The sequence below is a fragment of the Mchenga conophoros genome, linkage group LG10 (genome assembly GCF_057382185.1).
Source record: "Mchenga conophoros isolate Kocher_MC1m ecotype Shallow Benthic linkage group LG10, M_conophoros_male_GT1.1, whole genome shotgun sequence".
Taxonomy (NCBI): domain Eukaryota; kingdom Metazoa; phylum Chordata; class Actinopteri; order Cichliformes; family Cichlidae; genus Mchenga; species Mchenga conophoros.
The window spans coordinates 1,137,878-1,162,003 of NC_140535.1; the positions used below are offsets into that span (position 1 = coordinate 1,137,878).

General features: G+C 45.3%; 1 protein-coding gene across 10 annotated transcripts in view; it reads right to left on the reverse strand.

Moving 5' to 3' along the window:
* The window catches only part of LOC146565164 (disks large homolog 2-like), a 190,237-nt gene that overhangs the window by 46,192 nt on the left and 119,919 nt on the right, over positions 1-24,126 (reverse strand). For 9 of the 10 annotated variants that reach the window (XM_085288055.1, XM_085288054.1, XM_085288052.1 and 6 more), the window contains one exon: positions 13,970-14,125. The exons of the other annotated variant lie outside the window; for it this stretch is intronic. In XM_085288055.1, coding sequence (XP_085144181.1) covers positions 13,970-14,125 — 156 coding nt within the window. The remainder of the gene's footprint in view (positions 1-13,969; positions 14,126-24,126) is intronic. 10 annotated transcript variants of the gene reach the window in all.

Genomic DNA, 24,126 nt, shown 5'->3' on the forward strand with positions numbered 1-24,126 from the left:
TCTGCTATTTACAGTGGCTTGCAAAAGTATTCGGCCCCCTTGAACTTTCCCACATTTTGTCACATTACAGCCACAAACATGAATCAATGTTATTGGAATTCCACATGAAAGACCAACACAAAGTGGTGCACACGTGAGAAGTGGAACGAAAATCAGACATGATTCCAAACATTTGTTACAAATAAATAACTGCAAAGTGGGGTGTGCGTAATTATTCAGCCCTTTTGGTCTGAGTGCAGTCAGTTGCACATAGACGTTGCCTGATGAGTGCTAATGACTAAATAGAGTGCACCTGTGTGTAATCTAATGTCAGTACAGATACAGCTGCTCTGTGACAGCCTCAGAGGTTGTCTGAGAGAATATTGGGAGCAACAACACCATGAAGTCCAAAGAACACAGCAGACAGGTCAGGCATAAAGTTACTGAGAAATGTAAAGCAGGCTTAGGCTACACAAAGATTTCCCAAGCCTTGAACATCCCACGGAGCACTGTTCAAGCCATCATTCAGAAATGTAAGGAGTATGGCACAACTGTAAACCTACCAAGACAAGGCCGTCCACCTAAACTCACAGGCCGAACAAGGAGCTGATCAGAAATGCAGCCAAGAGGCCCATGGTGACTCTGGACGAGCTGCAGAGATCTACAGCTCAGGTGGGGGAATCTGTCCACAGGACAACTATTAGTCGTGCACTGCACAAAGTTGTCCTTTATGGAAGAGTGGCAAGAAGAAAGCCATTGTTAACAGAAAACCAGAAGAAGTCCTGTTTGCAGTTTGCCACAAGCCATGTGGGGGACACAGCAAACATGTGGAAGAAGCTGCTCTGGTCAGATGAGACCAACATGCAAAACGCTATGTGTGGAAAACTAACACTGCACATCACTCTGAACACACCATCCCCACTGTCAGATATGGTGGTGGCAGCATCATGCTCTGGGGGGGCTTCTCTTCAGCAGGGACAGGGAAGCTGGTCAGAGTTGATGGGAAGATGGATGGAGCCAAATACAGGGCAATCTTGGAAGAAAACCTCTTGGAGTCTGCAAAAGACTTGAGACTGGGGCGGAGGTTCAGCTTCCAGCAGGACGACGACCCTGAACATAAAGCCAGGGCAACAATGGGATGGTTTAAAACAAAACATATCCATGTGTTAGACTGGCCCAGTCAAAGTCCAGATCTAAATCCAATCGAGAATCTGTGGCAAGATCTGAAAACTGCTGTTCACAAACGCTGCCCATCTAATCTGACTGAGCTGGAGCTGTTTTGCAAAGAAGAATGAGCAAAGATTTCAGTCTGTAGATGTGCAAAGCTGGTAGAGACAGACCCTAAAAGACTGGCAGCTGGAACTGCAGCAAAAGGTGGTTCTATAAAGTATTGACTCAGGGGCTGAATAATTACACACACCCCACTTTGCAGTTATTTATTTGTAAAAATGTTTGGAATCATGAATGATGTTCGTTCCACTTCTCACGTGTGCACCACTTTGTGTTGGTCTTTCACGTGGAATTACAATAACATTGATTCATGTTTGTGGCTGTAATGTGACAAAATGTGGGAAAGTTCGAGGGGGTCGAATACTTTTGCAACCACTGTAAATTTGTTTTATGTCTTATGCTTGTATGATTATGTAAACTGCTTGCTTTTATGCTGCTTTTATTATTCTGCTGTGTACAGTGTCCTTGAGTATTTTGAAAGGCACTTTCAAATAAAATGTATTATTATTATTATTATTATTGAGGCTGTCATTTTTAACATCTAGATGGATGTTAAAATCACCCACAATTATCTGAGCCGAGCACTAAATCAGATAAAAGTCTGAGAAATCAGACAGAAACTCAGGTGGGCAACAGAATAAAACTGTTTGACTTTTACAGCTAGGGTGGGCGAGGCTAAGCATCAGGGTTTCAAATTAATTACATCTCTGTCTGGGTTTTTGGTTGAATAAGAAGGTGCAGTGAAAAATTGCTGCCTCACCCTCTCCTCGGCCTGTGCCTCAGGGATTCTGATAGTTACTATGACTCAGGAGTGTTTATTCATTTAAACTAACATAATCATTTTGCTCTAACCAGGTTTCTGTAAAGCAGAGTAAATCAATATGTTAATCGATTATTAATTCATGTACAAAAAGAGACCTAATGGTTAATAATCCACAGTTTGCTGTTTTACCCTTTGGTGCACTTGATGATACTAGATTGTTCTTTCTTTGTAATTTTTAATTTTAAAGCATTTCTTGATGATTTTCTTTGGTGGTCTAGGACAGACACAGTCTCTATGTGGAATGGGGTTTAGGGGAAATAACAGGAGTTAATCTATGGTGCTGCTTCCAGGTCCCAACTCTGGATAGTCATTTTGGGTAATTTAATAAATCTAGATTAGATTAGATTAGATTAGATAGAACTTTATTAATCCCTCGGGTGGGTTCCTCTGGGAAATTCGATTTCCAAAAAAGCACAGCACCGACAGAAGTTACAGAGTTACAGAATATTATATGTATATATATATATATATATATATATATATATATATATATATATATATATAATGCAGCACTACGGGCAATACCTACAACCACGATTACCGACACTAACAAGCTGATCTACAATACGGCAGCAGTGATCAGTGAGATGCTTGGCTACAAGTTGAACAGCCACAAGGGGCAGTACCCTCCATGGAGAAGGAGGCTAGAGGCCAAGATCAAAGTAGCACGGAGGGAGGTTAGCCAACTAACGGAGTTGCAGAAAGGTGCGACAAAGAAGGTGCATAAGAAATACAGCAAGCTGTCCATACCTGAGGCCTTGGAAACTGCCAAGCAAAGACTCACAGCCTTGGCCAGCCGCTTGAGGAGGTACACCAGAGAGATAGAAGGCAGGAGAATAAACCAGCTGTTCTCCACAGAACCAGCAAAGGTGTACTCTCAGTGGCAAGGGAACAATAATAAGAGAACAGCACCACCAAGGCTGGAGACAGAGCAATACTGGAAGAGCATATGGGAGAAGGACGCAACCCATAACGGCAATGCTCGGTGGCTAGTGGATCTGAGGGCAGACCACAGCGACCTCCCTGAACAGGGTCCAGTAACCATCACAGTGGCAGATATCCAAGAAAGGGTCTCCAGTATGAAGAGTTGGACAGCACCAGGGCCCGACATGGTTCACGCCTACTGGCTAAAGAAGCTGACTGCACTCCACGAGCGTCTGGCAGCACAAATGAACCAGCTGCTAGTTAACGAGAGACACCCGGAATGGCTAACCGAAGGTCGGACGGTCCTGATCCCCAAGGACCCCAAGAAGGGACCGGTCCCCTCCAACTACCGACCAATAACCTGCCTCAGTACTACATGGAAGCTCCTGTCAGGCATCATATCGGCTAAGATGAACAGGCACATGGGTCAATACATGAGTGGGACACAGAAAGGAATTGGCAAGAATACCAGAGGCGCAAAACACCAGCTACTGGTAGACAGAACAGTCAGCCGAGACTGCAAGACCAGACTGACCAACCTGTGCACTGCCTGGATTGATTACAAGAAGGCCTATGACTCAATGCCCCACAGCTGGATACTGGAATGCCTAGAATTGTACAAGATCAATGGGACCCTAAGAGCCTTCATCAGGAACTCAATGGGGATGTGGCGTACAACACTAGAGGCCAACTCCAAGCCCATAGCACAAGTCACCATCAAGTGCGGGATCTACCAAGGAGATGCTCTGTCCCCACTGCTGTTCTGCATAGGCCTGAACCCCCTCAGTGAGATCATTAACAAGACTGGCTACGGATACCGACTACGGAACGGAGCAGTTGTCAGCCACCTCCTGTACATGGATAACATCAAGCTGTATGCCAAGAGTGAACGAGACATCGATTCACTGATCCACACTACCAGGCTATACAGCAATGACATTGGATGTCGTTCGGACTGGAGAAGTGTAGTCGGATGGTAACAAAGAGAGGGAAGGTAGTCAGAACTGAGGGGATTGAACTACCAGAAGGCAACATTGCAGACATAGAGGACAGTTACAAGTACCTGGGGATCCCGCAGGCAAATGGGAACCATGAAGAGGCCGCTAGAAAGGCTGCAACCACCAAGTACCTGCAGAGGGTCAGGCAAGTCCTGAGGAGTCAGCTGAATGGTAAGAACAAGATCCGGGCCATCAACACGTACGCTCTGCCCGTGATCAGGTACCCTGCTGGGGTAATAGGCTGGCCAAAGGAGGAGATAGAAGCCACTGACATAAAGACAAGAAAGCTCCTTACCATGCATGGAGGGTTTCACCCCAAGTCCAGCACCCTGAGGCTGTACGCTAAGCGGAAGGAAGGGGGCCGGGGACTGGTGAGTGTCAGCACCACAGTCCAGGATGAGACAACGAACATCCAAGAATACATTGGGAAGATGGCCCCAACTGACCGAGTGCTCAGTGAATACCTCAGGCAGCAGAAACCCAAGAAAGAGGAGGGAGACGAGGAACCATCATGGAAGGACAGGCCCCTGCACGGTATGTACCACCGGCAGATAGAGGAGGTGGCTGATATCCAGAAATCCTACCAGTGGCTGGACAAAGCTGGACTGAAAGACAGCACAGAGGCACTAATCATGGCAGCACAAGAACAAGCTCTGAGTACAAGATCCATAGAGGCTGGGGTCTATCACACCAGGCAAGACCCCAGGTGCAGGCTGTGTAAAGATGCCCCAGAGACAATCCAGCACATAACAGCAGGGTGCAAGATGCTAGCAGGCAGGGCATACATGGAACGCCATAACCAAGTGGCCGGCATAGTGTACAGGAACATCTGTGCCGAGTATAACCTGGAAGTCCCGAGATCAAAATGGGAGATGCCCCCAAGGGTGGTGGAGAATGACCGAGCTAAGATCCTGTGGGACTTCCAGATACAGACGGACAAAATGGTGGTGGCTAACCAACCGGACATAGTGGTGGTAGACAAACAGAAGAAGATGGCCGTAGTGATCGATGTAGCGGTTCCGAATGACAGCAATATCAGGAAGAAGGAACACGAGAAGCTGGAGAAATACCAAGGGCTCAGAGAAGAGCTCGAGAGGATGTGGAGGGTGAAGGTAACGGTGGTCCCCATGGTAATCGGAGCACTAGGTGCGGTGACTCCCAAGCTAGGCGAGTGGCTCCAGCAGATCCCGGGAATAACATCGGAGATCTCTGTCCAGAAGAGCGCAGTCCTGGGAACAGCTAAGATACTGCGCAGGACCCTCAAGCTCCCAGGCCTCTGGTAGAGGACCCGAGCTTGAAGGATAAACCGCCCGCAGGGGCGCGCTGGGTGTTTTTTTTTTTTTTTATATACACACACACACACATATATATAAATACAGAGACAATATAAATAAAATATACGAAGGGGATAAATAGAATAAATAGGAATAAAAATAAAAATACAAGTGAATTGCACATTTCAAGTATGGAGTCTATTGCACCGTTGACTATTTACAAAAGTATTGCACAAAAGGTATTGCACAGTGAGGTGAAGAGGCACTACAGCTTAGTTGTTCCCCCCTCCTTTGTCCTCCTGTTTCCCCTCCCTCTCCCCTCCAGGGAGGAGTTAAACAGTCTGATGGCGTGTGGGACAAAGGAGTTTTTAAGTTTTAAATCTGGCCAGAAACGAGAGCTGCACCATTCATAGTGCAATGGATTCCTTTCTCCTAACATCAATAATCTATAAAGCCAGACAACCAGCAACTTAAGGAGAACATGCAGCGAAAGAAAAGTCTGACATTGTTTCCGGAAAGGTTACACACGATTCAGTATTCATGTTAGTGAACTCAGATTGATGGAACCATGTGTCACTACTGCTTGAATGATGATTTTCTGTAATTTGCCTTCATCTTCATTGCTGCTCTGGCCCCTGGAACACAATTCACTATGGACACATCTCCAGTTCAGTGACTCTGACCTCCACCAGTGATAATGGGCTTCATTTAGTACAGTATCAGCAATTACTAAAGGAGTAACTACACATCCTACATACTGAGCAGAAAGAGCAGGGACAGGTTTAGAGGCCATGCAGAGGGAAACACTATGACATATTGAAAACACTGTATACTTTTTACCACAAAAGCAGGGATATTATGATGTCATAGTAATTTTACCCTACCAATCAGTAGGGTAAAATTACTCATGTGTAGCATTTATACACCTATAACAACCACACATTTTTATGCACAAAATGAATATTATCATGTTTCCTGGCAAACACCAAGCAAATAATCTATGTTGACTTTTATATTACAGAGCACGACCTAAATATTGCAGGAGATCAACAAAAATTGGCTAATTTTAAATTCAACCAGCCCCTAATTTATCATCTTTCATATACACAAGATCGACCACAGTTACTTCTCTCAGCATCATTGAGTAAATTGCTTTGACAACAGCAAGAAAAGACCAAACAATACTACAGCACTAGTTACAAAATTACAATACAGTAATTACAATCTGGAACAGATTCCAGATTTTCATCAGGATAATGATGAAATAATGAATACAGGATACATGATAGTTAGAGGAAGATCGTATTCTGACAGAATAAAATGACAAGTTGTCCATGGTTATTAGTGGAGTTTGCATAACACTGCTGCATGCAGCGTATTTCAGCCTGTTCTGCCTCTTATTTGTTTAATAGTGTTCTCTACCAAACATATTGAGCAAACATATTGGTTGAACGGTGCACTGTACAGGATATTCTCAATGACAATGTATCAATTGAAGGCTTCCAAACTGTTCGAGCTGACTGGGAAAGCTCTGCAATTGATAAGCAGTTCTTGTTAACAACATAACCTTCTGCACTAGCTCCACTGTCCCAGCTCCGACTCTCTGCTACCCAAATAACAAGCCATGGGCGACTAATGACATCAAAGACCTCCTCAATAACAAGGGGATGTTTTTCAGAGTGAGAAATAAAGTGGAGCTGAGAATGGGATTATTGAGCGGCAAGATCAGAGAAACTAAGAACAATAACAGGAGAAAGCTAGAGCAGAAACTCCAGCAAAACAGCAGAGAGGTCTGGAGTGTCATTAAGGATTCAAACCATCCAATAGAAGAGAAGCTGCTGGGGACAGAGCCAGTGACTTGAATTTGTTCTTCAACTGATTTGATACTGCAGTCAATGCTCAGCTCCTACTGACTTAACTGTGGTGAGCCTGCAGTCCACAGCCACACCACTCTCTCTCCCTTTCTCTCCTTACTGCACCTTCGCCTCCAGTGAAAAACCCGACACCTCTCCGCCACCCATCACTTTCACGTACGACCACGTTCAGAAACACTATACTCAGGTAAGTATGCATGACCAGACAGGATGAGTCCCAGCACGAGTACACACTGCAATAGTTCCACTCTCTTAATATCTCTTAATACAGAGGGGGACCTAAATTTTTACATCAAATAGATGATAACCTGCATATGTGTGTTTTCTTTTTACGTAGTTTATCCCCTGTAGAGAAGAAGTATGACAGTGATGACAAAAAACTCCTAGCCGTTAAACTAGCCCTGGAAGAATGGAGGCATTGACTCAAGAGGGCAGAGCAGTTATCACTGTAGAGGAGGGTGTAACTATTGCACTGTGCATTAGATGGAGGAGTTGTACAAGGAGATAACCACATGGAGATAACATCTGCCTTTCTGACATCACCTTAATAGAGTCCAGCTCCATCCTCACAAGATCACTGGCCTTGCGAATCCGTTTATTAAGTCTGTTGGCATTTGCAACCCTCTCTATGCAACAGCATAGAGAATGTGTACTCTGAGGTATTTATAGTCCACCACGATGTCCACATCTACCCTCTGGACTGAAAGAGGCGCCACTGGTTTCCTGGTCCTCCTCAAGTTAGGGTCAATTTTTTGTCTTTGTCACATTGAGCTGCAGGTGATTCTGCTTGCACCATGTTATAAAGGAGTCAACCACAGCCCGGTACTCTGTCTCTTCACTTTCACTGCTGCATCCAACCACAGCAGAGTCATGAGAAAACTTCTGAACATGGCAGGTTTCTTTGCAGTGGTGAAGTCTGTGGTTTAGAGGACAGCCCTTGTGGTGCCCCTGTGTTGCTGATCACCTTGTCAGACACACAATGTTGAGGACACACATATCATCAGTCTTTTAAGACTTCAGAAGTCAGTAATCCTGGGAACCACTGGGATGTCGCATCTTTGGTACAGGAACGAGGCCTGACATCTTCCACAGCACTGGGACCCTCTGCAGACTCAGACTCATCATGAACAGTTTATGAAAGACTCTATAAAGCTGGGGGGCACAGGCCTTGAAGACACAGGGACTCACCCTGTCTGGTCCAGCAGACTTGCCTGCACCCGTATGTTCTGGACACAAGAGAGGGGCTGAGCTGTCAAGTTATCACCGCCGGGTGGTGAGTTGGATCAGTTGGCGGGGGAGGATGTTGGACAAACCTGGCACATCAAATGTATAGTAAGGCCAGGCAGAGGCCCCGGTCCAAATGGACCATGTTCAGCACCTCGACTGCCGGACCCCCTGACTGAATTGCAGCCGCAAGGTGGTTGGTGCCTGTTGTGGTGGTAATGCCCAAACCAAATGGTGGACACCAGAGGTGAAGGGAGCCACAAGGCTGAAGAAGGAGTCCTTCCGGGCTTGGCTAATCTGTGGGACTTCAGAGGCAGCTGATAGGTACCGACAGGCCAAAAGGAATGCGGCTCAGGCAGTGGCTGAAGCAAAAACTAGTGGTGTGAGAGGACTTCAAAGAGGCCATGGAAAAAGACTTTCGGACTGCTTTGAAGGGATCCTGGCAAACCGTCAGGTGACTCAGGAGGGGAAAGTGGTGTTCTACATGCACTGTGTATAGTCTGGGTGGAGCACTGCTGACTTCAACTTTAAAATTGTCGGGTGGTGGAAGGAATACCTCAAGGACCTCCTTTATCCCACTGGCATGTCTTCTGTGGAGGAAGCAGAGTCTGGGGGCAAGGGGAAGACTCTTCTATCTCCAGAGGTTAGGTCACTGAGGCAGTTACACACCTCCTTGGCTGCAAGGTTCACCCTGAGTTCCTGTAGTCTCTGTATGTTGTAGGTCTTGACTGACACACCTCTGGAGACTTGCGTGGAGATCAGGGCGGTACGTCTGAATGGGAACCACCACCCCAGTCTGCAAATCTTTAAGAAGAGGGACTGGAGGGTGTATTCCAACTACAGGAGATCACACTCCTCAACTTTCGTGGGAACGTTTATGCCAGGGTGCTGGAAAGGAGAGTTTGTCCGTTAGTCAAATCTCGGAAACAGGAGGAACAATGTGGTTTTCGTCCTGGTCATGGATCACTGGACCAGCTCTTTATCTTCTCGAGGATACTTGAGGGCGTATGGGAGTTTGTCCAACCAGTCTACATGTGTCTTTTGGACTTGGAAAAGGCATTCAACCGTGTCTCTCGGAGTGTCAGTGGTGGGAGATGCCTCGGGAGTATGAGGTGTCTGGGACATTGCTATGGACCATTCGATCTTTATACAACTGTTGCAAGAGCTTGGTCTGCATATCCGGCAATAAGTTTGACTTTTTTCCGGTAGGTGATGGACTCTGCCAGGGCTGCCCTTTGTCACCGATTCTGTTCATAATTTTTATGGACCGAATTTGTAGGCATAGTGGAGGAAGGCTTTCATTTGAGTGGCCTCAGAATCTCATCTCTGCTTTTCGCAGATGATGTGGTTCTGGTGACTTCATCAGGTGATAGTCTACAGTTCGCACTGGAACGGTTCACAGCCATTCAGCCAAGTGTGAAGCAGTGGGAATGAGAGTCAGCACCTAAATCTGAGGCTATGGTCCTGAGCCGGAAAAGGGCGGAGTGCATCTCTGGGTCTTGTTCACGACTGACCAGAGAAGGGAGTGGGAGATCAACAGCCAGATTGGTGCTTCGTCTGCAGTGATGCGGACGCTGTACTGGTCCGTCATGGTAAAGAGAGAGCTGAGTGTAAAAAGCAAAGCTCTCAATTTACCAGTCGCTCTACGTCCCTACCCTGAGCTATGGTCATGAGCTGTGGGTAGTGACTGGAAGAAGGACATAACACATACAAGTGGCAGAAATGAGCTTCCTTCGAAGGGTGGCTGGCCTCTCTTTTAAGCCGGGCAAACACTGTGCGATTTTTTTCAGTCATGTTATTCAGCTCCTGCTCAAACTGTACGACTGAATCACAGGGGTTAGAAGTTCGTAGGTCATAATGCAGGGTCTCACACTATACGGCCCGATGCTCTTATGCCACCTGAGTGCTCACACTGTGCATCTATAATATGAAGTGGTAATATGAAGCTTATAACACAAAATCTGTCTCTCACTCTCCCTCCCTCTCTCTCTGTCTTTCACTCACACAGACACACACCACCACCATCAACTTTGCTAAATCGCTAATGAAAAACATTGACCAGGCAGCTGTGATTGAGCAGCAATGTCCATCCAGCTCTTTTCACGGTTGTTGCGGTCGTGATAATTTTGTGAGGCCACATCGAAAAGGCTCGGATGAGCTTGCCATAGTTCTACAAGTTGTGCCTCCATCGCTTGTGTCCAGATCACACGCTGCACTGCCATGCTGCTCCATCTTTTTCACTTCCATTTCTGTGTTTGTCCATGTGCAGGGTGGGTTTTGTTGACACCCTCATGAGGGGCGACAGGATTTCAAACAGGTTTGATTTTCTTGCAACGATACGATTGCTGATTGGGAGCTGGTCGTGAGGTGTTAATCGCTTCTCGTTACCCCATGTATATTACACGATGATGATGAAACTCAGGCCGATACTTAAAACGACTGAATAATCATTTCTAAATGGGCCAAAAATTGCACAGTGTATGCCCACCTTAAGAGACAGTTCAGCCATCTGAAGTGGCTCAAAGTAGAGCCGCTGCTCCTCCACATCAAAAGGAGCCTGTTCAGGTGTTTTGGGCACCTGACAAGGATGCTTCATTTACAGATATAAATGGGCATTACCTGCATAGCAATAAAAATGTATGCCATGTCTTCAAATTATACTGCCAAAGGGAAGCATGTATAGTAGTGGTGCAACGGATCATGGTTGATCCGTAATCTGAACCGATCCCACTCCACGGTTCCTAAGATTCGAAAAAGAAGAAAAAAAAAATATGTGTATGGTGGCGTGGTGGGTCTGTCAAGCAATAGTTATGGTCAGCGCTAGCGAAGTGGAGTGGAGTGAGTGGAGGAGCAGAGGAGTTTGCAGTATTTAAGCAGCCCTTTGCTGCCCAATCTGACCGGGCTAAAGCTATTACAAAAGCTATTGGGGTGTTTAGCTGCAGACGGGAGGCCGTATTCCTTTGTGCAAAACAAGGGGTTTAAACTATGATGAACGTGCTCGAGCCACGCTATGATATCTCGTTGCGTGTCCACTTTAGTGGCAAGATCATTCCAAGCATGTATGATCAGAAAAAGATTTAAGTTATGGCTGAAATGTCCCAGGCATATTCTGTTGCCCTAACTACTACAAATGGGTGGACCTCCGGGACAACGGAAAGCTACGTGACCGTGACAGCTCATATCACAGCAGAGTGCGATATAATGAGCGGTATGTATTATTGTAGGGTCTACCTTACAATATAAAGCGCCTTGAGGCGACTGTTGTTGTGATTTGGTGCTTTATAAATAAAATTGAATTGAATTGAATTGAGTGGTAGATACAAAGCCCCATATTGAACCATATTTTTTTTAATACTTGCGTGGAATGAATCTTGAGTTGAATGTTTTAACAGGCAAAAAATACTTCAATAAGTAAATAAGTAAATGTTCAATTTTTGTCTTTTTTCTTTTTTTGCTGATCTGAAAATTGATCGGATCCGTGACTTAAAACTGTGATCCGATTCAATTCAATTCAATTTTATTTATATAGCGCCAAATCACAACAAAAGTCACCTCAAGGCGCTTCATAGATACAGAGAAAAACCCAACAATCATATGACCCCCTATGAGCAGCACTTTGGTGATAGTGGGAAGGAAAAACTTCCTTTTAACAGGAAGAAACCTCCGGCAGAACCAGGCTCAGGGAGGGGCGGGGCCATCTGCTGTGATTGGTTGGGGTGAGAGAAGGAAGACAGGATAAAGACATGCTGTGGAAGAGAGACAGAGGTTAATAACAGATATGATTCAATGCAGAGAGGTCTATTAACACATAGTGAGTGAGAAAGGTGACTGGAAAGGAAAAACTCAATGCATCATGGGAATCCCCCGGCAGCCTACGTCTATTGCAGCATAACTAAGGGAGGATTCAGGATCACCTGGTCCAGCCCTAACTATATGCTTTAGCAAAAGTTTGAAGCCTAATCTTGAAAGTAGAGATAGTGTCTGTCTCCCGAATCCAAACTGGAAGCTGGTTCCACAGAAGAGGGGCCTGAAAACTGAAGGCTCTGCCTCCCATCCTATCCTAACCGTTGCACCACTAATGTATAGTGTAAAGAACCACCAAGGTTCTATGAAATTCTATGAAAGTTCAACTGATCCAGTTGAAAATATCCATATTAGCTGAGCCCTGCATTTGCCACAGATCAATTACCCAGCTTAAAATGTAAAATGGATTTTGGATGTTATGGATGTTAAATCTGAAAAGCCTATGTGACCTCCTTCTAGAGGTACCACATTCACAAGATCTTCAGAAAATTTTATCTCTGACGTTGAGGTTGAGGCCACTGAGATTCAAACCTGTTAGAGATTTTTAATAGAAACACATATGGTATTTTAAAAGTCCAGGGTGACATCTTTCTCAAGTTATCGTGGTAACAACGGCTTTAGAAACATGACCTTGAGGTCAAAGTCCTTATGAGCCTGTGTGCAAGTTCCTCACCAACAATCGAATTTGAACACTACCAACAGCTATCTACTATCTTAGAAAACAAAATGCACAATGACATTCAGAAACCAAACACTCAAGCAAGAACAGAGCAGAAAATGGAAAAAACAACAGGACATAGGGTTGTTCACATGCTGGCTACACGGGACAGCAAACACACCCAGAGCCCAGGATACCAGCCGACACAACCGAGAGGGGGCAGGGGTGGCACCCATCCCCGTCACCCCTGCCATCTCCTGGCAGAGCAGAAGGTGCCCACCCCACCCCAGAGGGGTGAACACAGGACTCAGACACAAATTCCTTCAGGAGGACCCCGGACATGCACCGTGCTGGCCAACGCAGCACACGGGGGAGCGAAAGGAATGGGGAACGAGAAAAGGGGAAGTCCCCATGCATCCATGACCTACATCGATCCATTCCAGCTAAGGCAGAAGGGGGAGGCACAGTGCCTCAGGCAGCGATCTTTTAGTCTCAGTAAGGACTCAGTTTCAGGACCACCCTGCTCACCTGCCAACTCTGTCCAGCTCAACAGCCTTACCTGCAGTCTATTTCCATTTTGACTTATAATCTGCCTCTAAGTAAATAAAATCGTAAATATATGTTTGTGTCCTGTTCTTGGTTCCCTTTGCCTGGCTGTGGCAGTCAATGAGTTAGTAATGGAAGGCCATGAGTAAGTAACTTGTGACTGTAAGTTAGAAGAGTGTTGCCAAAAATATTGGTTATTGCATTTCCAAACGTTTCTACACCATGGCCATCAGTTATTGATATTGTGGCTATGTATTAATAACTTGTGGCCACAAGAGCTATGTATTACAACAATACATGTTTTTTCCACTAATGTCAGCAGAGGACTCCTTACCCTCTGCTTACATTAGCTACCTTACTCAAACACATCTTTATTTTCCTCCATCTTCGGTCTAACTTTGATAATGAATAAGGTCATGACCCTGAAAAATCAATGTCCTAAAGAAAGAGAGAACAGCAGAAAGGAGGAAGGCTTGAGAAAAACAATATCACGACAAGGTTCCCAAGGGAGTAAACAACAAATGCATTAGAAGAAATAAGGTAATTATATAATAACATGGCATGCTATTCACATAGTTAGATGGGATACAAGTGGTACAGTGCAGAAAGGTAGTGAGGGTGGTGGTTGAAAGTACCTGGTGATATCCAAGTCAGGAAACAGACTTAAGATATAGTTAGGGAGTGGGGCAGAGTGGAAGATGCTTTTGTCACACTCCACTGAGGAATAGTGTCGGGGGGAGGGCACTTTGTCACTTAGTTTGTTCACAGTGCTGTAAACTGGCTCAGGAGGCCTATATTGAAGCGAGAGACAAGAGCAGAGAGATTAGTGTCCAGAGGCAGAGGTGGAATAGAGGTGGAGCAGATGGAGTACAATAGACTGGCATAAATACATACGTGAAAGATGGGAAGAAAACACATAACGCACCTTGAGATGTGGCTAAAAGGGGAAAAAATACTGTACACACTGAGAAGTCTTACTGGTCAACACACCCGATCTAGGGGTGTCATGCGTTGCACACTTACTAATTCATAGTAACACAAATTTTTACTTAATTACAAACTTAAATGGTCAACAGTTCACTTCCACAAATCCACTTGATTTCTTATTGAGTAATAGTGTCACTTTGATCCATGTCCTCCACAGAATTATATATTTACACATTTATACTTTGTTAGGTATGTCTGTTCAGTTGCCTATTGTGATCACATGGCAGCAAATCAGTACATATAAGCATGCAGCTGTGGTCAAGATGGTCATTTTAAATTGATTATAATTACTTTGAATGTAGCATGGTTGATAGCGCCAGACAATTTGAATTAAGGAACCGGCTGGTCAAACCCCCACAAGGCTGCCCGCTGGGATTGAAATGATGGGACGAGGCGTGAGTTTCTCAAAATGGGCTCATTGAGTCAGCACGGAGAAGATCTTGGAGAGGCTACGGCTGCCGTGAACACTCAGAACAAGACCTCTGAGTGAAAAACTGGATTACATCTGGAGAGGCCAGCTCGAATAACACCTTTGAGCTCAAATTCGATCACATCTTGGGGAAGTGCACTGCGGTCGTGAGTTCTCAGAACCTGCTCTTTGAGCAAAAAGAACGACAACATCACGGAACGTAAGTTTGGATAACATCATGGAGAAGCTCGCGGCTCTCCAACGGGAGATTGAGAGACCAGTGTTAGAACTGCTTTGAAATTCATATAAGTTTGTGGTGGGGCGTGGTCTGCGGTGCCGTGCAGGGAGGGCGGACGCACCTGCACGGCATCCTTAATCACGCCCGCCTAGTTAAAAACACGGGGACTGAGGGGTTTGGGGGTGTTGTGGTGTGGTGAGATGTAAATAAAGATGACTCTGAACGTTGCTCCGTGGTCCCGCCGTGTCTTATTCACGCCACAAAGTTGTTCGCACTAAAGTAAAAACTATCATCACTTCATGCGGAGACCCTCTCGGAGCTGAACAAAACACCCTGATAACGACTGCGTTTAGTCTGTTCCTTCCCATTCCATGCAAGGCCACCTGGGTTGGCTGGAAGACTGTTTACTTAGCCTGGCAGGGCGAAGGACACTGTCTCAGCTGAACTCTGGACACACACACACACACACTGATATGCACACACTCATCCCCCCTCCCTTTCCAAACGCCTTCGATGCTTGTCCCCTCCCGGGGAAGATGGCGGTCGACTGGACCAGCTCAGACATGCTGCAGGACTGGATGCGCTGTCTACACCGGCTCTCTCTTACCCTTTACCCGCCCCTGTTGCTTGTCTTGTGTTTCTATGGTGTATTGATAGTCATGTGCTTTTTGTGCTGAGGTGTTTTTTCTGTTATCAAACTGTTCTCCCACTAGGAGCTCAGTCTGAGTGGAGTTTTTTTTCTCCTCCTCTTACCTCATGTTATGTATTTTCGTTGTTTTTTTCCTATCAGCCGACCTTTCTGACGTGTCTCCCCAATGTGATGTTTGTGTAAAGTTGGTCTTTTTAATTTAACAAGTAATCAGAAATAATGTGTTACTGCCCATCTCTGCTAGTATATCTATATATGATTTCTGCTAATGGTTAATCGTATATAACTTGAATCAAATATAATTAAGTATAAATCAAATTAATATAGTGAAGGAGAACATGTAACACATTTAATGGAATAACTGTAATGCTTGAATTTTGACCAGATTTTTGTGTTTGTTGAGATTCAAAGAGGAAGTGCAGTAGAGTCTAAGGAGCTTGGAAAGAAAAGCGTCTGGACTTCTTTAAGTTTCCTGAAGACGTTTCTTCTCTCACGTGAGAAGCTTCTTCAGTTCCAAGGTCAAATGGTGGAGAGTCCCAGATTTAAGTCCAAGGGGACACACGAGCAAAATGGAGTCTATTAGGTAGAAATGATACAAACCACTGCAGTAAAGTACCTGTAATACCTACAGCGTGCTCTAATCACTCTAATAGGATATGATGGTCGACAGTATCGAACGCTGCACTGTCCACAAATTATATCAGTTTCCATTGAAACCAGCAACCATTCAGTCCTAAGGACAGTACATGTTACCCCAAGATAACGAGTGATATTCTGATGTCAGCTCTGTTTCAGCTCTTCACTAGAATTTCATTAAAGGACGAAACACATCAACGGCATTGTTGAGAAAGGCAGGATTGAAAGAGACTGAATTCTGAACTCATCGCATGTGACTCATTACTCCTCTGTTTATGTAAGCCTGTGTTTGCCTTTGCCCTCTGTCGTGTTGTACCTCCTCATGTGTGCAAGTCTCTCTGCATTTCTAGTTTCCTGTTGTTTGAGTTTTCAGGTCCCAGTGTTTTGTTTCTAGTTTCCATTTTTTCCAGTTTAGTTTGTTTTTTGTGAGTTTATATTTTGCACTATTTTCCCAGAAATAAAGCTGCTACCTTTAGTTTTACCTTCCATCTATGAGTCAAGCATTTGGGTCCAATCCTGCCACACAGCTCCACATGGCAATTATACATGATTCTCCATGAGAAAAATGGTATGTTGCAATTGTTAAACACAGAATTGATTTTGCTGATAATCTTGATAATTGCTTAGTACTGATCAGAATATTATCAGGTATAACTTTAATCAATGTACTAAATGGCCTGTTTGTGATTACTTGTCAACAACGGTGATTGGTTCTCATTGGCTCTGCTTTGAGATTCACCACCATCTCTAAGCAGCATACCCAACACATTACATTCATGCAAATGAATTGCATTCATGCGGTCAAATGTTGGAGCTATTTCCCCTATTTGTTGTGATCAGTGTTGGAAAAGAAAGTAATGTATTACACAAAACAAGCTTCTTCAAAGCAATACAGTACATTACTTAATTATTCCCAGGAGAAAGTAATTTGTTATACTACTAATTATGTTATTTTTGTGTTTCAACCCATTGCGTCATAGTTACAATTTAAAAATATAAACTTTTATGCTACAGTCCCACACACCAACACAAATAGTATGAATACAACAGCACAAAGCAAAGATGAAAACCAGCAAAAAGAGACTTTAACCTCCTAGGACCTGGCGTCCACATTTGTGGACATCACATTCTGGGATGTCTAGACCAAAATACCTCATTTTGCTCTACAACGGCCTGATATCCACTTTTTTTTTTTTTTTTGCCTGTCCCATTTGGTTCTTTAGCCGTCAGAATTGTTGTCTGAAGACCAACAAGGATACCCAATGGATTTATTTTGCCAAATGGATCATCGTGGCATTGCCGTATTGGTCCATTTGATCGACCTTTGTTTTTATTATTTATTATATTTTATTTCCAGTTGTTACAGACGGGACAGACATGAGTGAGGGATAGGAAAGGGAGAAAGAACGATGAAGGAAAAGAAAAACAGAAGGGGAGAGGGACAGCGAGAGAGGGGGGGAGAAAAAAAAATCTCCTGGATCACCTTTTGAGAGAAGAAGAATAGAAAACAAGCAAAAAAACCCAAAGCAACATACTAAACACAACACCATCGCATTAATCTAGCTAAGTGTAAACAGCAGTAAATACTAAATATTCAATGTTGTTGTGCAGCACGCAGGACAGACAGCGCACAATGTGCTTTGAAGTTGCAGCCAAGAAAGGTGTAATTTAAGTCTACGAGCAGTGAACACCCGTGTGCACACCTGTGTGGATCAGCGCACTTGTATTCAAATGGTTTCCACATGTAATGGTCTGCAAGAGGATGTAGAGAGCCATAGCCCCGCCCCCCAGGGCATGAAGCAGGCATGGAGGAGATCCAGGCCCCAGACATCCAGAGGCCCCAGAGTGCGAGAGCCCAAGGAGGACCACCGTAGGGGCATCCGTGCCACCCTCTTGAGAAGAGCTGAGGAGAGCCCCAGATGAGGGGTCACCCAGTAGCCACCGAGCAGAAGCCAGAGGGGGCTGCACCGGCGTGCCCGCCGGCTCTGCCGGCAGCCAGCTGTGCCAGAGTGAACCGAGCCGCAGGCCCAGAGGCCGGAGGCCTGAGGGCCCCCCGCAACCCGGAGGAGGCCTAACTGAGCAACAGGCGCCAGGCCCCGCCAGGTAGCCACCGGGAGTGAGCTGGTACATACCTGAGCGCCCAGTCCCGGACACCAAGAACCACCAATGCACCGAAAAGATTTTTAGAATATCAACAAATTAAATCCATAGTAAAAAAGAAATTTAACCTCAGTCAAGTTGAATTACAAACACCACTAAGTGCGGCACATTTTCTTACTCTTAAATCCCCCAAATTATTATCTAAAATATACAGAACACTTTCTAAATTAGATGAATCAATATCCCTTCCTATTGCAAAGTGGGAAGCAGATTTATCAGTCAGCTTAGACCAAAACTTCTGGTCTCAGATTTGCTTAAAAACCTTTAAATTGATTAAAAATCCCAGTCTGCAATTAATACAATGCAAAATACTACATAGAGTGAACTATACAGGTCATCGGATGTTCAAGATGGGCTTTACATCTTCCAACAACTGCTCACACTGTCAAGGCAATACACCAGACAATTATATCCACGCTCTTTGGTTCTGTCCACCAGTGCAGAAGTTTTGGCGCGAGATATGTGAAGACTTATCAAAGTGTCTGAAATGTAAAATGACAGTGTGAGCAGTTGTTGGAAATTCCTCCCCTTTAGTGTGCTTGCTGGGAAAACTGGATGAGGTCACTACAGAAACGAATACAGTCCACGTGGTTTTTACTGCCCTATGCATCGCCAAGAAAACGGTCCTCATGAACTGGAAAAATAAAAATAATCTTAATTCTAGCCAATATAGAAACCTGGGTGGGCGGGTGGGTACACGGGGGCTCAGCCCTGGCGCAGGGGGCCTCTTGTGCATCGGCCTAACTGGGGGGCTCTTCAACTGGCGGGGAGGTTGTTCCATCCTTGCAGGAGTCCACTCTGCAGGTGGGGGAGAGACATAGGAGAGGTGGAGAATAAACTTAACCTGGGTGTCTGTTGTCTTGTGTAGTCTGGGAGACGATTGAATGTTGGGGTGGGTACAGTTTCCTCTGCGGTGGGGTAGGGTGGGCTGCCCCGTGTCCTGTGGGGCTTGGCAGTGCTACCGTAGGCCCCGGTCTGGATGGACCTGGGCTCCCTTGCCTTGGTGGGTACCAGAGGACGGGGGTGCCTACTGGGGTCAGCGGGGGAGCCGGCCCTAGGGAGGGGCATCCTCCCCTCCCTCGTTTTTCCTCCCCATCCCCGGCTACCTCCCTCTTCCCGCTCCACCACACTCACCCACACAGGTAGGGCCTTGGGGTGCGGGTGTGTCACAAGGTTGCAGGGGAGACATCCCCCCCCCCCCCCCCGTCCCCTTCTGGCCACCTGTGCGTCAATTTTATCTCACAACTTAGACATCCACATTACTCACACTCTCATAACACACACATATATATAGGGCCTTGAGGGTGGGCACGTTAACGGCGTCCGGTGGACGGTCTGTGTACTCAAACCTACCTCTGGCGCCGGTGCCCACCTCTCAATTTTAAATCCATGTAGACATTGAGGGTTCTCGGGAGGGGCCGTGCTGACACCTGCTGCTCTCTGGCAGCAGCACCATGCTCTCCCTTGTTTTAAATACACTTTAGAACAACACGCAGCAACACTACACATGAGCGGGAGGAGGGAGGTATGGGGTCTTCACACCCCCCCGTTCTCTGCTAGCCACCGGGGCGGGGGGGCTGGGAGGAGATGTTGGCTGTCCGATTGGCCTCCCTGCTGCTGCGGAGCCTGGGACGGTCTGCTTGCCTCCACCCCGGGGGGAAGGGTAACATCTCTTGGGTCTGGGTTCTGTTTCCCCCTCTGGGGGCGAGGGTACCTGGACCCGGGGTATAGAGTATGTTTGGGGAGTGTGATTGTGTGTACATGACCATTTATGTCAATCCTTACGTTGGGTGAGTGCTGAGTGTTTGTATATGTGTGCATGAGGGTGGGAATGCATGCTTGTGTCTGTGTGCGCCTGTTTGTCTGTGTCTATATGTCAGGTCGGGTCTTAGACTCCACCTCTCTGGGAACTCCCAGGCCCTCCAAGGCCTATCTCCCCTCACCACACTCCCTGCCAGTGACTGATGCCCTCAGGGGCCTGATATCCACTTACGAGGACATTATACTGCCACTGTTCTATCAAAATTTAAAACGAATGTCCTCATATGTGGCTCTCATTTTTCTCAGAAACAAAAATCAGGTAAAAAAATAAAATAAAATCTGGTAATTCTTTGTTTTTACATTCATCAGGTCCCAATCAGCCCAAATAGCAAAGAAAAATTAAAAATGCCATGAAAGAGTTCGGGTCTTCGGAGGTTAAAGTGCCACGGTGATTCTACCTGAGAAAGCATTAGCAGCATGATGCAGTTGTTTCTGTTCTGGACACAGTTTGCCCTGCATTGTGCTCATGTCCTTTTTAAAAAATAAAAGTAATGGGTGTATCCATGCTGCAGACCGCGCCACTATATTCTACCTCTTGCACAAGAATTGAAATAAGCTGGTTGTAGCGTGAGTGCAAGTGGAATCGATAGAAAATCAAAGTAACAATTCCAAAGGAATTAAACTACTGGGAACTACTTGACTTCCATCCCTATATCCAAGGGATGCTGGGGAAATCAGGTCACAATGAACCATATTCAGCACCTCCATTGCTGAGGCTTCTAGAAGGAGCTGTGGCTGCAAGGTGGTTAGTGCATGAATTTCTCCGAACCAGATGGGTGACACTGATTCTGATTCTGTGACTCTTTCTTTTGCCAATAAGCTAAAGAAAGAGTCATGTTCAGTCTTGTCTAGCCTGTGGAACTACAGATGTAGCTGAAGGGTACCACCACACCAAACAGAATGTATTCTGATTGGTAGCTGAAGAAAAAACTTGTGTGTTGGAAGAGTTCGATGAAGTCATGGAGAAAGACTTTCGGTCTTCCTTGAAGTGATTCTATCAAACTGTCAGATGGGATTCAGAATTTGTAAGCGGTGCTCTATTCACAAGGTGTATACTGGGAGTGGGGCACTGCTGACCTCAAATGAAGCCGTAATCGGACGATGGAAAGATATTTCCAGGAACTCCTCAATACCAGTGAAACTGAAGCAGAGTCTTGGCATGAGGGGGACGAATCGCCCATCAGGTCATGGTGAAGAGAGAGCTGAGCATAAATGTGAAGCTGACAATTTACAGTCAAACTACGTCCCTACTGTCACAGATGGTCAGAAGCGCTGGGTAGTGACAGAAAGAATAAGATCACAGACACAAGCGGTGGAAATGGGCTTTCTTCGATAGGTGGGTGATCTGTCTCTTAGAGATACGGTGAGGAGTTTAGCCATCTAAATGGAAACCTTAAGGGATCTCAATACCGCATAATCACATTTCAACTAGAGGTGGGAAATGAATTTTAATTGCGATTATTTAATTTGAAAAAAGTAATGTGTAAAAAAAAAAAGCATTTAATTGCACTTTGCATTTCATGCAAAGGGGAACTTTTGTCAGTGCACGATTTCCTGCTATACCGATTACACTGATGCACATATCAGAGCTATAAAGAATCAGAAGAAAGTGGTTTGCTAGGACTGATCGGAGGCAAATTTCACTTCAAAAGACTACTGGAAGACTAATGGATTGCTCTGGACTGTAGACCACTATAAGTGGTAGAAGATAGGGGATTAGAAAATGTGCTACAGTTAGCGTAAGGTGAACCAACTTTCCAACTGCCGTGCTAAAAGACTATTTCAAGTCAAATCCAACACCTTTATGACACTGAAAAGCAAAATTTGATGCATTACAAACAGCCCTGCTAATATGGAGGTGGAGCAGGGCATCTCCTAATTGGAAGGTTGGTAGGTTAATCCACGGCTGCTCCAGCCTCCAGACGGCATGCCTTTTTTTTTTTTTTGGTCTTTGGCTCTCGGAGGAGGTGGACGCATCTTTCATCCTCTCCTTCTCCTTATCTTCCCTGCTGCTGCTTCTATGTCCTTGTCTGGTCTTGTCTGACTCTAACCCTGAGAGACCTTCTCATTCTCGCTCTGGTTCTCTAAAACCTAAAGAAGAACTATGGATTTGATCAACTGGTCCCTTAATGCAATTGACACCCTCTTCTCAACGAGAAGCCTAAGATCAGGAGCCTGAGTCCCCTGGAGGGACGTTCCCTGCTGGATACACGATGGACGGGTGGCAGAAGTGGCGCGTCGTGTGCCTAGCGGGACTGTCTATTGAGGACATTGAAGACATCTACCTATTCGGCTAATGGGGCTCTTGCTGATTGGAGCTGGCTTGGCCCTGCATGGTGTATCGGAAATGGAAGAAAATGGTGACTGCCACCTTGATCGAAATGTGGGAAGATCTGTGAGTACTCAGACTGTTCCTACTGAATATAATATGGGAAAGATCTTGGAGGAGCCCCGGAGACCATTGACAGACGATAAGAACAACTGTAAAATTGATGCAGTCTGTTCGCTCTAAAACAACATATCCATCAGCTACCTCCCCACCCTGACGGCGCCAGCTGGATGCTCTTGAAGGCTGACGCGACGAGAACAACAACAATTCGGGGCGAAAGGACACTTTCTCAGGCTGAACTCAGGACACACATACTGACACGCCCTCACCATCATCCCCGCCTTCCCCGAATCCAACGCCTCCTCACATGCTTACCTCCCATCTGATGTGGACAGCGGTCCAGCTGGAGGCGCAATCACAAGATTGCAGAGTCCCAGATGCAGCTGTGCACATTGGCATACTCCCCCATGTTGCTTGTCTTGTGTTTTTATGATGTTATGATGTGATGATACTTGTGCTTCTTATGTGATGGAGTTTTTGTCTTCTCCTCATGCTGACTGCCTTTAAGGATCAGTATGAGCAGAAATTCTTTTTTTCTCCTGATCTGACCTTTTGTTTTACACATTTAGTTGTTTTTCGTTTTGCTACCTAGCCTGACCTGTCTCCCCATTGTGAATTTGTGTTTTATATGTACGGTCGGAAAGGTTTGTTATATCAGTTGCAGGCAACTGCAACCGACAAATAAATGCATTTATCCAATCCAATCCTAAGTGTCTTTGAGCAAGTTAATTAACCCCAAGTCTGATGTATTCATTGTGAATGTTAGCAAAGACTCTAACAGTCAGGTTTAGAGTGCAGTCAGATGGATGAATGTTGTATTAAGTTCTTTGAGTGCTCGAGCAGAGTTGGAAACAGCACATTTTCCATTTAAAGACCTGTATAAGGCTAAATATATGAACACCATATGCATTTTCTCCTAGCATTTATAAAGCACCAGCTTTATAAAGAAACGTCTCCAACAAACATAATTTATCTTTATGGATGATTTACAAGCCTAAAAGCTCAAGTGATCATGAGAATATCATACGACAAAGCATCAGTCTCTGTGAGCAAAGCAGAGCACTTAGTAGATGCATTGTTTTATAGTTCTTTGCTAAGCACATCACATTTGAGCCTTTAGAAATCTGTTTTACTGCTCGGACTCTTTACTATGTCAGCACCATAGTAACGCGGTTTGATTATACCGCAAACAATAAACACATTAAAGGAACACTTCTTAATCAGAATGTAGCATCAAGTTAGTTAAACTACTGGGATATTGGTCTGGGTGGTTAAGTAGCAGAGTTAATCAGTTTCTGTTGCTTTGGTGTTCATGACATTAACAACAGGTGCAAAAACTCAACACAGGAGTGGTTTGACAGACAGAGACACTGACACTGACTGTGTCCTCAGCTCTGTCAGGAGACAGTTACAGAGCCATCAGCAGGAAGCGTATCTGCCACATCCCAACAAAATGACTTCCAGCAGGCCACAGGTGTGAATGCCGTGGACTAACAGAACCAG